The sequence below is a fragment of the Mesoplodon densirostris genome, chromosome 15, assembly GCF_025265405.1.
Source record: "Mesoplodon densirostris isolate mMesDen1 chromosome 15, mMesDen1 primary haplotype, whole genome shotgun sequence".
In the NCBI taxonomy this organism is placed as follows: Eukaryota; Metazoa; Chordata; class Mammalia; order Artiodactyla; family Ziphiidae; genus Mesoplodon; species Mesoplodon densirostris.
The window spans coordinates 74,481,702-74,494,666 of record NC_082675.1 but is presented as its reverse complement, the minus strand read 5'-3'; the positions used below and the strand labels follow the sequence as shown (position 1 = coordinate 74,494,666).

Sequence of the window (12,965 nt, the reverse complement as noted above, 5' to 3'; positions counted from 1 at the left end):
TAAATTAAAATGTAAGAATTCATTCTTAATAGGTGAAAGGATCTTTCACAGTTGCTTTAGATTTTAAGCTCTGCTGGTGAATTTACAGCATGTTTTCAGTTTATACCCACATTTTGGGGAATACATTTGTTGTATGAAGTAGGGATGTCATCATTAGGTTTCCCACAGAGACAGCCCTGAGACAAGTTGCAGTTTGGGGCTTCCCCAAGACCACCCTCAAGTTCATTAATTTCCTGGGAGGACGTCACGGAACTCAGGAGAGCTATTATGTTTGTGGTTACGGTTTATTATAGTGAAAAGATTCAGACTCAAATCAACCAAGGGAAGAGACACACGGGAAAGAGTCCAGGAGAGAGCAGGTGGGAATTTCCATTTGTCCCTTCCTGGTGAAGCCATGGGGACAGTGCTGCTCCCCTCGGTGATGTGGGAACACTGCCAACCAGGAGGGCTCCCCGGAGCCTTGGTGTCCAGAGATTCATTTCATCAGGGAGACATCACTGCCTGCTCGGGAGGCTGACCCCTGCCTCTAGCCTCTTTGGACACTCTTATCAGAGCTTAGCAGTTACCTCCAAAAAGTTGGGCAAAAACGAATCCTTTATTTAGGCAAGGTTACTCCTTTATTGCACACAGGTGTTCAAGTGCAGATATTTGGGAGGGGCTCCCAGGAAACACTGGTAGGAGACTGAGGGAGTGTGGCAGGGAAGGGAAAGAAAGTCAATAGGGTACCTTATACCCCGTTACCACTGTGTATTACTGAAGCTCATGCCCGCTGGGGAAACTGGGGGAGGCTGGGCAGAACACACTTCTCAGAATTAGCACACCCAAGGAGTGAGGGAGCAGGGGTATTTATACTCCAACTCCCTTTACTTACCAGCAGCAGGCTGTTCCAGATGGGGGTGTTAACTCCCCTGCGTTTGCCACCAGCACATGGGCAAGCCACGCTGAGCAAAGCAGGTGCCTGTGATCAGAGCGTGTTCTCAGGCCAAGAGATGCTGGTGGTGGTACCTGGACTTAGAGCTGTGTGCGTGGAAGGGGTGAGGGTGAGGGTGATGGGCAGGGTCCCAACAGCTTCTGCCACAGGGGCTTTCCTATTCCTTTTCCTTTCCAAATAATAATGCTTTAAGAAAAAAATCTGAACTGTAACTGAGTACCTACTAATGTCAGACATTGTCATGTATAAGAATCCCAAGCTTGGGCTTCCCTGGTGGCGCAGTGGTTGAGAGTCCGCCTGCTGATGCAGGGAACACGGGTTCGTGCCCCAGTCCGGGGGGACCCCACATGCCGCGGAGCGGCTGGGCCCGTGAGCCATGGCCACTGAGCCTGCGCGTCCGGAGCCCGTGCTCCGCAACGGGAGAGGCCACAGCGGTGAGAGGCCCGCGTACTGCAAAAAAAAAAAAAAAAAAAAAAAAAAAAAAAATCCCAAGCTCTCAACAGCATGGTGGTGAAGAGCAAGAATGCCTGTGGGTTCTATTTCCTGCACCTCCACTTTCTAGCTGTTAGCCTTAGGCAAACCACTTACTTCTCTGTGCCTCAGTAATATCCACGTTGGGTGGTTGGGAGGATGAAATGAGATAGTAAGACATTTACTGCAGCATGGACACATAGTAAGAGTTCCCTATTTTTAAAAACTTTTGAAATAACCATAGACATGAGAGATTGTAAAAACGTACAGAGGGGTCCCCATGTACCTTTCACCCAGCTTTGCCTAATGATAACACCTTACATACCTACAGTACACTATCAAAACCAGGAGATTCACATCGGCACGATGTAATTAACTAGACTACAGACCTTACGTGGATTTCACCAGTTTTTGTCTGCACTCATTTCCCCCTATTTTTTGTTTAATCTTCATAATAACCCTGCCAAAGAGATGTTATGATCCCCATTTTACAGATGAGAAAACAGAGGCTGGGAGATAATGATCTAATCCCCAGCTCACTCAGCTAAGAAGAAGAGGGGTCCAATACTCCAACACTGCTTCTGACTCTGAACCCCAAACTCTTTCAACTAAAACTCAAATTTACAAATTTGCAAGATTTCCAAGTATCCCTTAATGTCAAAGGCTCCTGTGAGGGACTCCTCTGAGGTCAGCTGGGAAGTGCAATGTTACAGACTTGCAGGGGAGGCTGATCTGCAAGTTGAAGCCAGCCATATCCGCTCACTTTTTTTTTTTTTGTGGTACGCGGGCCTCTCACTGTTGTGGCCTCTCCCGTTGCGGAGCACAGGCTCCGGACACGCAGGCTCAGTGGCCATGGCTCATGGGCCCAGCCGCTCCGCGGCATGTGGGACCTTCCCAGACCAGGGCATGAACCCGTGTCCCCTGCATCGGCAGGCGGACTCTGAACCGCTGCGCCACCAGGGAAGCCCTACTCACTTTTGAAGAGACTTTGCTGCCGCACACAGACAATACGGTCTTAAACAGACAGCTATTTTAGTTAGACTGTCCGTGCAACTGTTGAGACTTCCCCATCTTTCCTCCTTCAGAGTTAATTTTGCATTAGATACAGTTCATCTACTGAAAAGCAACACTCCGGAGCTTCATGCACGGTTAATTTTGCTTCCAGGCACTAGTAAACAGCTGTAGTGGAATGTTATATCTTCCCGTAAATGACGTGTGTGGTTGAAAGTGTTGGCATGGTGTTTCATAAGGGTGGTTATTTACTCTCTGCTGCTGCTGGGAAGAATCTTACTATTGTCATCATCACTGTGGCACAAGATAACACATCCATTCTCTAAGTGATCCCCACATTTTATAATGTTACTAAGACACTGGAATTAGGATTTAAAATCCCAAACAAACCCAAGCTCAAGTCTCACTTTCTCAGACTCTTAAGTTATTCTCTCCCTGGTTGCCGTGGCTTGTTGATGAGATTGTGGCGAGTCCTGCAGGTCAGTGGGGTGAAAGGTGAGCCTGTGATTTAGCCCTAAGATCTGCACACACCAGAGACCACTGGGCTTCCTAAGAAGCTGTCACCCAAATAACCCAAGAACTCAAGTTCTGGAGAACAAACTGTAATACTGCCTTCTTCCTGACTTCCATCAGAAACAACCTGTAGATGACTATTATCCCCAACTTGGTTTAATAGCTGCACACTATAATCTAAATTATTATCCTATAGAGACCCTTAGTAACCTTTGTTAAATTGTTGGCAAACTATAAAACCAAGAGAGAAATTTCCTTTTGAAAATCAAATTCTACTTTTCCAAACATCAATGACAGCTGGTAATTGTGAGAATTGAGGAAAAGCAATTCCCAAGCTCAAGGACCTTTTGCCAAATGACTCTTTAAAATTGGACTTCTATGCAGCTTAGAGCTGTACTTTTTAAGTACAACTTTTCCACAAAACAAGATGTCCAAAGAGGGCTTTTGCAGTTTGGAGTCGTATTTTTTTTTTTTAAGCCCAGTTCCTATCATAAAAACTATGTGAAGCATTTCTACATGTGTTTTAGTTGTTAGCAGCTTTGAAAGAATGAGATGAATTAGTTGCCAACTGTGAAAGAGGCTTTTAAAATGCTTACTGGCTCCCCGAAGTGCTGTGTCTAATTTAGCTCCCAGGTGCCCTGCAGAATAGCAGGACTCTTTGCTTCTGTCTGAACAGCAGCATGACATGTCTTTTTGCCTCACTCCAGGCAGACATTGCTGAATCAGAAAATTAATGCTTTAGCTGTCCTTTTCTTTTTTTTTAATTTAATTTAATTTATTTTTGGCTGCATTGGATCTTCGTTGCTGCACGCGGGCTTTCTCTAGTTTGGGGGAGGGGGGCTACTCTTTGAGGAGCACAGGGTTCTCATTGCGGTGGCTTCTCTAGTTGCGGAGCACGGGCTCTAGGTGCGCAGGCTCAGTAGTTGTGGCTCGCAGCCTCAGTAGTTGTGGCACAGGGTCTTAGTTGCTCTGCGGCATGTGGGATCTTCCCAGATCAGGGCTCGAACCCGTGTCCCCTGCATTGGCAGGCGGATTCTTAACCACTGCGCCACCAGGGAAGTCCCTAGCTGTCCTTTTCTGAGCCTCAGAAAACAGTGCTCATGAGGGAGACCCATGGAACTAGGTTGCCATCATGCCTGACCCCCAGGGTTGGCTTTTGCCAGGGATGCTGGTTCCTTCGTCCACAGCCCAGACTGGCTTCTGGGCTGCCAGGCTCTTCAGTGAGCAAGTCGCCGGCTGGCCTTGGGGAATATAGTGACCACGGCCTGGCCCGGTGGGACAAGAGTCGGGGGCCAGAGAAGAGGAGACGAGGTTCAGGTGGCATAGCACCATGGACCCCATGCCCTGCCGTAAAAGGCTGGTCGACCCAGAAAACCTTCAGTCCTGAATCGGCATGCCATCTTTCTGGAGATGGGCAATTGTGTGTTTGGAGTCTGGCCTTGAACTCAACAAAGGCCACCTTGAACTCTCTCACTGTTGTACAAGGGCTTCCGCTTTTGATGAAGAACACGGAATAGGCCTAAGCCCAAATCAGAGCGTTTCTTGGGGGAGAACTCCTGGGACAAGTGATAGGCCTCCCTCCTCCAGCAGAGGCAGTGGACCAGGCAGGCAGAGGACAGCATTTTCGTTTCCGGAGGCCTTGCCCATTATGGTCCCGTAAAGCAGGACGCACGTCTGAAAGGCTGTCAGCTTCTGCTGATGGAAACAAGGAGGAAGGTGTGTGTTTATGCAGGAAGGGAAATGATGACAGGGCTGACGCTACCCCTCCCTGTGAGTAGATGGTCCCTCTTTTCTGAGGAGACCCGTGTAACACAAATCCCGTCTTTACTCTCTCTTCCCATAGGTGTAGGAATGAAGTTGACTGACGTTGGCATAGCAACATTGGCTAAAGGGTGAGTAGAAGAAAAAAATCAAGTGCCTATCACTTACCTCTGGGTTTCTAAACACCTACTGGGCAGAGGAGGTTTCTTGTCCTAACTGTGAAAGACAGATGTTCTTGGGATGAATTCAGTTCACTTCTCTCACTTACCTAAAATATTTATGGACTTTGTTCTCCCAGGGAAACACATTTGTTTCCTAACTTTGAAACAAATAAGAACTCTGAACGCATTTCAAGATTGATTACTAACAGGTGGCCCATGGTTGGGGGGGAAAATGCCAGCATTATTGGGACTCCTTTTAACTAGGAATATTCTGTTTTTCTACATTTAATATCTTCACTATTAGAAGCTTCTTTAAAAATTCTATTTTTGCAATTGGGTGAACTCAATTTGCATATTTCTAATGTATTTTCCCCATACTTTTCACTAAAAAGTATTTTAGGCGGCTCCCAGACTCCCATGTTGATGATTGATTACAGGGGCAAATGGCTATGGAAGGGCTGTGATTGGTGACTATGGTTGTTGTCAGCGGTATTGATTTCCTAATTCAGCACAGGGAGTTGCTTTGCTCACTGTGGGGTGTGCCCGGACAGCACTAAAATAACATTTTACTGGGGTATCTCTTGAACCAACTGTCTCTTCTCACTGCTTTGCTTGACCACTAATGAGGAGAGAGCAGGCTATTTGAGGTTCTTCGTGAAAATAAAGCTCCAGGTTGGAGCTACCATGCTTTCTCCCACTGCTGCTCTTCCCATGTACTAGGACCATTTGTAAGGAGGAAGAAATGGGGTGGGGGGCGGCAAGCAAGTGACTTTGAGAAGGGATGGCGTGTGTTTTAAAATGGAGGTTTTGATATGGAGTTTTCTCAAACTAAAAATAGAACTACCATATGTCCCAGAGATTTCACTGCTGGGTATATATCCAAAAAAATTAAAAGCGCTAATTCAAAAAGATATATGCACCCCAATGTTCATAGCAGCATTATATACAGTTGCCAAGATAATGGAAGCAACCTAAGTGTCCATCAACAGATGAATGGATAAAGAAGATGTGGTATATATATATATATATATATATATATATATATATACAATGGAATACTACTCAGCCATAAAAAAGATTGAAATTTTGCCATTTGCAGCAACATGGATGGACTTGGCATTATGCTAAGTGAAATAAGTCAGAAAGACATTGTGTATCACTTATATGTGGAATCCAAAAAATACAACAAACTAGTGAATGTAACAAGAAAGAAGCAGACTCACAGATATAGAGAACAAACTAGTGGTTACCAGTGGGGGGAAAGAAGGGGGAGGGGCAAGATAGGGGTAGGGGATTAAGAGGTACAATCTATTAGGTATAAAATAAGCTACAAGGGCTTCCCTGGTGGTGCAGTGGTTGGGAGTCCGCCTGCCGATGCAGGGGACACGGGTTCGTGCCCCGGTCCAGGAAGATCCCACAGGCCACGGAGCGGCTGGGCCCTTGAGCCATGGCCAGTGAGCCTGCGCATCTGGAGCCTGTGCTCCGCAACGGGAGAGACCACAACAGTGACAGGCCCGCGTACCGCAAAAAAAAAAAAAAAAAGCTACAAGGATATATTGTACAACATGGGGAATATAGCCAATATTTTATAATAACTATAAATGGAGTATAATTTTTAAAAAGTGTGAATCACTATATTGTACACCTGTAACATATAATATTGTACATCAACTATACTTCAATTAAAGTAGGCTTTCTTATGGTTCAGATATGATGAAGCTGACAGATCAGGAGACAATTGCCACTGAAAAGACTTATTCCCAGTTCCCAAGAGGAGGGGGCTTGCCAGGCCATGGGGGGCCACATGGGGAAGCACCAGGGTCAGTCAGCAGGCAGAAGGAGTGAGGGGAAAACATGGATGAGAGCTTTTACTGTGGTTTTTGAGGGGAGGAATAGGTGGGGCTGGGTCAGCAAGCTTGGAATTGACTAGTTTGAAAAGTTCCAGCAGGCTCTGGGGTGTCCGGCTGTCTGGGGTCATCTGCTACCTGCCCTGGGGTGATTTGGGCAGATGGATAGTGGCCCAGAGTGTGAGACCCCAATAGAGGAGATGGTGGGAGTAGGCTGCAGATTGGTTAGTTGGCATATGAAAGGCATTCTAGAAGGCCAGTCATTTACTATCTCTAGGAATTGGCTAACCCTGGGAAGGGGAGTCTCTCCAGGGCCAGCAAAGCCCCTGATGTCAAAGTGTCAGAAACACGGACAATAAAATAGCATGATTAATATAGCTCACTCTCCTACCGCTGGGAACAACTTATTTACTTGAGCTTTCAGGTTATCTCAGACCATCGGCATCAGCAGTGCTTTCACAAGTACACTAATTTTCAATTAGTATATGGAGGATGGAGGAAAGTAGAGGGATTTGAAAAAAGTGGGAAGGGGACCACTCTCTTTTAACCTCCAGATCAATAAGTCTGATTCATGAAGTTCTCACCACCTACACAAAAGCTTCTAATTTGGTTTTAGAACTAAGATGCAGTTGGCATATTTTCCTTCTCAAAATCTGCTCAGTTCCAGCACAAAATTGTATTTTCCTATCTCCACGCTCTATCCCCCTTGCTGACCGGAGCCCTGTCATATGGGTCAGGGAATTGGGTCATGGCCTTGGGCTTGTGAAGAGAGCACATCAGGAGGGGAGTATGATGTAGTGAGGAGAACAGGGCTTTTAGGAGAAGACTTGGGTTCAGTTCTTGGTCCTGCCACTTACTTCTGATTCTTCTAGTGGTAGCCTTTCTTCTTGGTGTCATAGGAATTAGGCCCATGTGATGAAAAGGGTGACAGTACAGCCTGATTTGCCCAGGACAGTACTATTTCATGCCTGCCATCCTAGCGTCCTGTCTAGTTACTCATTTGTCCTGGATAAGTTACCCCATTGAGAAAATATATGGTACCCCTATTTATGAAAGACTTTTCCTGGACCCCAGAAAAAATTCCCAAGTTAAAGCTTTCCTTTACAGGCTCCATATTTGCAGAACATTAAAAATTCAGGCCTCATCCAGACCTGGTTTGAATGCTTGGTTCTTATCTTACCAGCTCTGTGGACATGAGACCTGACATTCTCAAAGCCTCTGATCTACAGAATGGGGACATGGGGTTGTCTTGAAGAGTCCCCCAGTTCGGGCTTCCCTGGTGGCGCAGTGGTTGAGAGTCCGCCTGCCAATCCAGGGGACACAGGTTCGTGCCCCAGTCCGGGAAGATCCCATGTGCCGTGGAGTGGCTGGGCCCGTGAGCCATGGCCGCTGAGCCTGTGCGTCCAGAGCCTGTGCTCCGCAACAGGAGAGGCCACAACAGTGAGAGGCCCATGTACCGCAAAAAGAAAAAAAAAAAGATTCCCCCAGTTCATCTGCATCCAGTCCCTGAAGCTCAGTACATGCTTCATAAATACCTTCCCCCCAACCCATGCCCCAGCCTGACCCCAGAGTAGGCAAATTCCATACCATTATTTGGAACAACTGTCGACCAAAACAAAGCAGAAACCTGCCCAAGAAGTTTCAAAAACTAAGGCAAGCGTAAGAGTGATGATTTAAGATATCTTTTAAAAGCATCTTAACGGCTTCCAGGAACCTAGACCATGTTTTTTTTTCCTCCTAATTTAAAAATGAAATCCAATCCCTTTGGTTTTATTCTCAGCTTTAATGTGACTTATCTGGCCTGGGACAGCTGCCCAGCACCCATTAGAGCTGGTAGCTGGAGCCCAGTGCAAAATGTTGTCTATTAGGTGTTACTTACTGCCTCCCTCCCAAGGAGGGGGTGGGAGAGAAGGAAATTCTGAAGTGTCTGAGAAAAATTAGATATTAGGAGTATTAGATCATCTTGTCCATTGTGTTTTTAAAAAACTTTTATTTGAAGTTACATGTTTTTTTTTCTCCAAAGAAATGTTCCTTAGAAGCACAGTTTTTGAAAAACTGATAAAAGGGGAAGCTTCTCTGACCAGAGGACAAGGGGCGGGGTCTGAGAGATGCCTTCGGAGGCCCCTGGGGGCTGGGTCCATCCTGCCTTTTTACTTGCCATGCAAGGAGCAGCAGGGGCAGGGAAAGGCGGCAGCCTGCTTGTAGGCACAGCCCTGCATGGGGTACGGGGCCCCGAGGGACAGGAGGCGAGGTGCTACTGAAGAAACTCTAGTGAAAGTCAAAGCTGCAGAATGGAGACCAGGCAATGGGAGAGACTTGCAAAGGATTCAAGTGCAAAGGCAGCTTACAGACAGGCGAAGAAGTCCAGGTGGGAAGCAATCTCGAGCAGGGGAAGGAAAGACTGGGGAGCCTGGCAGATGCCAGAGGGTTTCCAGAGAGCAGGAAAGGAGATTGGTGGTTGAGCACTGAGCACCTTCTCTTAATTCTTAGCGGGCAGCCTGCGCAGGCGTCCTTCATCCGTGCTGGAGAGGGAGAGTGGCCCGCTCTCCGGAAGCCTAGGGAATGGGTGCCCCCGTCCTAAGAAGCAGTGCTCCATGTAGGCAGCATTACACATGTTCTTTTAATCGCATTAAAAAGAACACCAGGTATGGACAGGAGAAACAGTGAGGAGGCAGATAGGACTTACTTTAATAATTATTAACAATGATGATAATAAATTTAAACCAGAAAGAAGAAAATCTCCCAAATTTAGGGTCCACCCTTTTTTGGATCTTCTTCAGGAAGAGGAGCCACTTATTTTCATCTAAAGAAAATATTCCCTGTGACTCAACCTGAACCCCAGGTTTGACTGCGGACACCCCAGTAAATGGGACCTGGCTTGTTCAGTGAAGTCATAATACTATTTTAAGGGTAAACTATTTATAATCTTATAAAAGAAAATAGGGCACCGTCATGACTTATTCACTTTAATGCAACTTTACCTGGTGGTATGAGCCTTAAAACTGAAGCATGGCATATTGTCCTGTGAGCCACCGATAAGAAAGCTGTATCCCAATCTCCTGTACCCCAATACCTACAATCCTTTGGCAGTGTTGAGTACCAAAACTTCATGTTACAAAGTGTGGCAAATAGGATTGCTTCAACATCGAATAATCCATTTTCTAGGCAGACCCAAGATACTAACGGCATTGTCAAACATATTTCTGATTTGAAATCGCTTGAGCATTTAGAGTTCTCTGAAGGGAGAGGAGGAAAAAATGACTAATTCCATACCCGAAGACTTGGAAATTTAACCTAATCAAACTAAAATCAGTGTATACCAACACTTGTTGGAGAGCAGGGCTGCACATGTCACAGTGAGTCCTGCAAACACACACACCTGTCCCCAGCCAGCAGTTGAGTTTCTGGGGAGATGGTGATATTGCGATTCAGCCACCAGAGGGCACCAGAGCCAATGCTTTTGTCTTCTGTAATCTTTCCCCCAAAAAGCCCACTTCATGTTGGTGAAAAACAAAGAAAAGTACCCTGAGCAGATTTCTTCCCAGTCTGTAAGCATTGAACCAAAAATAGGATCGATATCAATAACCACAGAGGAACCCCTCCCTGTGGCCACCAGGCTGCCAGCCAGCATCGCGGCTCTACCTGTGGAAGAAAGAACAATCAGGCAGAGGATACATGGCATGTGTCAGGCATCCCTGACGTGGAAACTAAATTCAGGAGACCCTGGAGAGAGTCGCGAATGGCTTGTTTTTGCTGAGTGGCAAATGTGGGGTGATAGGGCCCAAATATCAAGACAGACACACAGTGAGGACAGCTGCCTCAAGAAAGCAGGCTCTCCTGGCATCAGCATGATGTCCTATGAGCCATGAAACAGGAAAAATTAACACAGCCTCCCACATTCAGTCAGCTGAGTTCCAGAAGAAGGATCTGCGATCCATGCCAAGAGCATCCCACCATGGAGCCCTGTGTGCTATGAACAGACAGGGTGGCGGCAGCCACCTGGGATGCTTAACCCAGGCACAATCCCGAGACACCACCCTGCCTGGAGAGGAGGGGCTGAAACGTACTTGTGGGTGGAAGGAAATGGGATCTAATATTCAAGAAACACACCCTGAGAATAGGCTTGGGGGTGTGCCTGTGTGCACAGGGGGGCGTGTGCTCTGTGTGTGTGTGTGTGTGTGTGTGTGTGTGTGTGTGTGTGTGGTGACTCTGGGCGACTATTTAATGCAACGCATGAATCTTCCAGGAGGGGAGGAAACAAAGGGATTTGGAACAGAATTTCCTGACATCCTTTAAGTGCTTTGCACTGCAGGCCCGTGTCGCTGTAGATCCCGGATGTTCTAGCTGACTCACCAACACCAGGCTTTAGGGGGCCAGTCTCACAGGCCTAAGGGACCTAACAGAGGCACTTTCACACCCCAAATATCTGCCTTCCCATTCTGCCACTGCAGTCACCTACCCTGGAAGGCAGCCTGCATCTCATTTAAATCCAATCAAGTCATTATGTAACAGAGCTACTTGGCCAGTGGCTGGTTTATTTGGCCAGTCTTTGCCATCAAGGAGGTGTGGAGGCCCATGATGGGGACACTTACTCTCTTCACAATTTTGGCGAGGCTGGCACTGCTACCAGTGCTCCTAGTGTGTGTTCAGAGTCTCCTGGGCCCAAGAGTCAGCCGGGACCCAGCCTGTCCACAGAGCGGGCGTAGCATGGCAGTCTCTTGGCCTCCTGTCCAAAGTCTCACAAAAGACAGTTCTGTTGAAGTGACTGGAGTTGGAGCCATGGGCTTCCTCCCACTTCCCCAACACTACTCACTATTTACCCCCCTGCCGGGCCCATGCCCAGAACCAGAGGGACACAGCCAGGCCCCTAGTCATTTGTCTCCCAGATTCAGAGACAAGTCTGAACTGAAAGATCTCGAAAGATTGATGGACTCGAGACCGCCCCCTGCAGGACAGGCTGGTAGACAGCAGGAGGGAAATGAAGGATGAGGATGTGATAGCCAAGAGTCAGGGGTCACGAGCACCTGAGAGGGTAGGGCTGGGTGAAGGCCAGAATTGTCTGGAAAAAAGCTACAGTGCCTTCAGGAAGGTCTACACAAAGTGCAGTGGTGGGGCTCCAGGTTACGGGGATTGAAGAGGGAGATGCCACTAGAAAAAGGCACGGGGGGTATGTGTGTGGGTCTAAAAAGGCCGAAGAGAAGGAGCCCATAGAGGTACAGACTGCAGGGCTGAATAGAGCCCGTTTCAGAGGAGAAGCCCCTGCCTGAGGGTTTCAGGGCGTGTCCAGGGTGGCCTCCACGCCACCCTCCCCACACCCTGGAGCAGGTGCTCTTCTGACGAGGCTGATGCTCTCACCTTACCTTCTGGGCCCTGTGGCCCTGAAGGGGCTCCCCATATGCAGGTGGAATGAGGATGGGGCTTTGGGGGCCGGAGCTCTGTGGCCTGGGACAGCAGCTCAGCCTCAAGACTGCCTGTTTCATGGCTGTCTTGTCCCCCATATCCCCTCCTTGGCTCTCTTGGATCCCGACTTCAGATATTAAGGTGAGGACCGCATGCTTCCTGCACAGCCACGGGGACGGGCCTCCTGGCCTCAAGAATGGACCCACAGTAGACATCTGGGGCCCCCTCTTCTCCCCCGGGGCCCCTCTCTGCTCCCTCATCCTAGGGCTCACATCACAGAGGCCCCCCTGGATGGGGGGCACCTTCAGAAGGCATCAGAGCAGAAAGCTGGCAAGCGTGCAGGGCTGCTGGAATGGCCTTGCTAGCAGAAGCAGAGAACCAGACTGTGGGCATGCCGCTGCCCTCCGGCTTTCTCCCAGCCTGGGTGGATGTCAGGGAAGAAAGTGCCAGGGATTGTTTCCATGGAGACACTGTGCCTCTTGCTTAATGGAGGCTTGAGGGCAGGGGCTGTGGTGGCCTCGAGGACAGAGAGGCTGGCAGCCATGCTAAGGAGCCAGGCTCTGTTCTAAGGGAGGTGGAGCCTTCTGAGCGGTGTGTGACCATGGTCTGACTTACACTCGGGGTGGCCATGGCATGTGCCCCGGACAAGGCGAGAAGCAAGGACCACCCCCAGGGGGCTCTGGCGATAGGCTGGGGTGGGCGGTGCTGGCTGGACCAGGGGTCCCATGGTGTTTGGGGGCTGAGGTCCCCTGTCTATAGGGGACCTCCAAGTTCAGCTTGGAGATGGGAGCAGAATACAACTTCTCTGGGCAACGGATTTGGTTACGGTACATTGTCCCGCCCAGAAGGCCCCGTGACTCTTACGGTAGC

The 12,965-nt window shown here is 48.3% G+C and overlaps 1 protein-coding gene across 1 annotated transcript in view; it reads left to right on the top strand.

Annotated features, from left to right (window-relative positions):
• Positions 1–12,965, top strand: part of ALPK2 (alpha kinase 2) — an 85,695-nt gene that overhangs the window by 66,304 nt on the left and 6,426 nt on the right. The window contains exon 9 of the mRNA XM_060119527.1: positions 4,770–4,818. Coding sequence (XP_059975510.1) covers positions 4,770–4,818 — 49 coding nt within the window. The remainder of the gene's footprint in view (positions 1–4,769; positions 4,819–12,965) is intronic.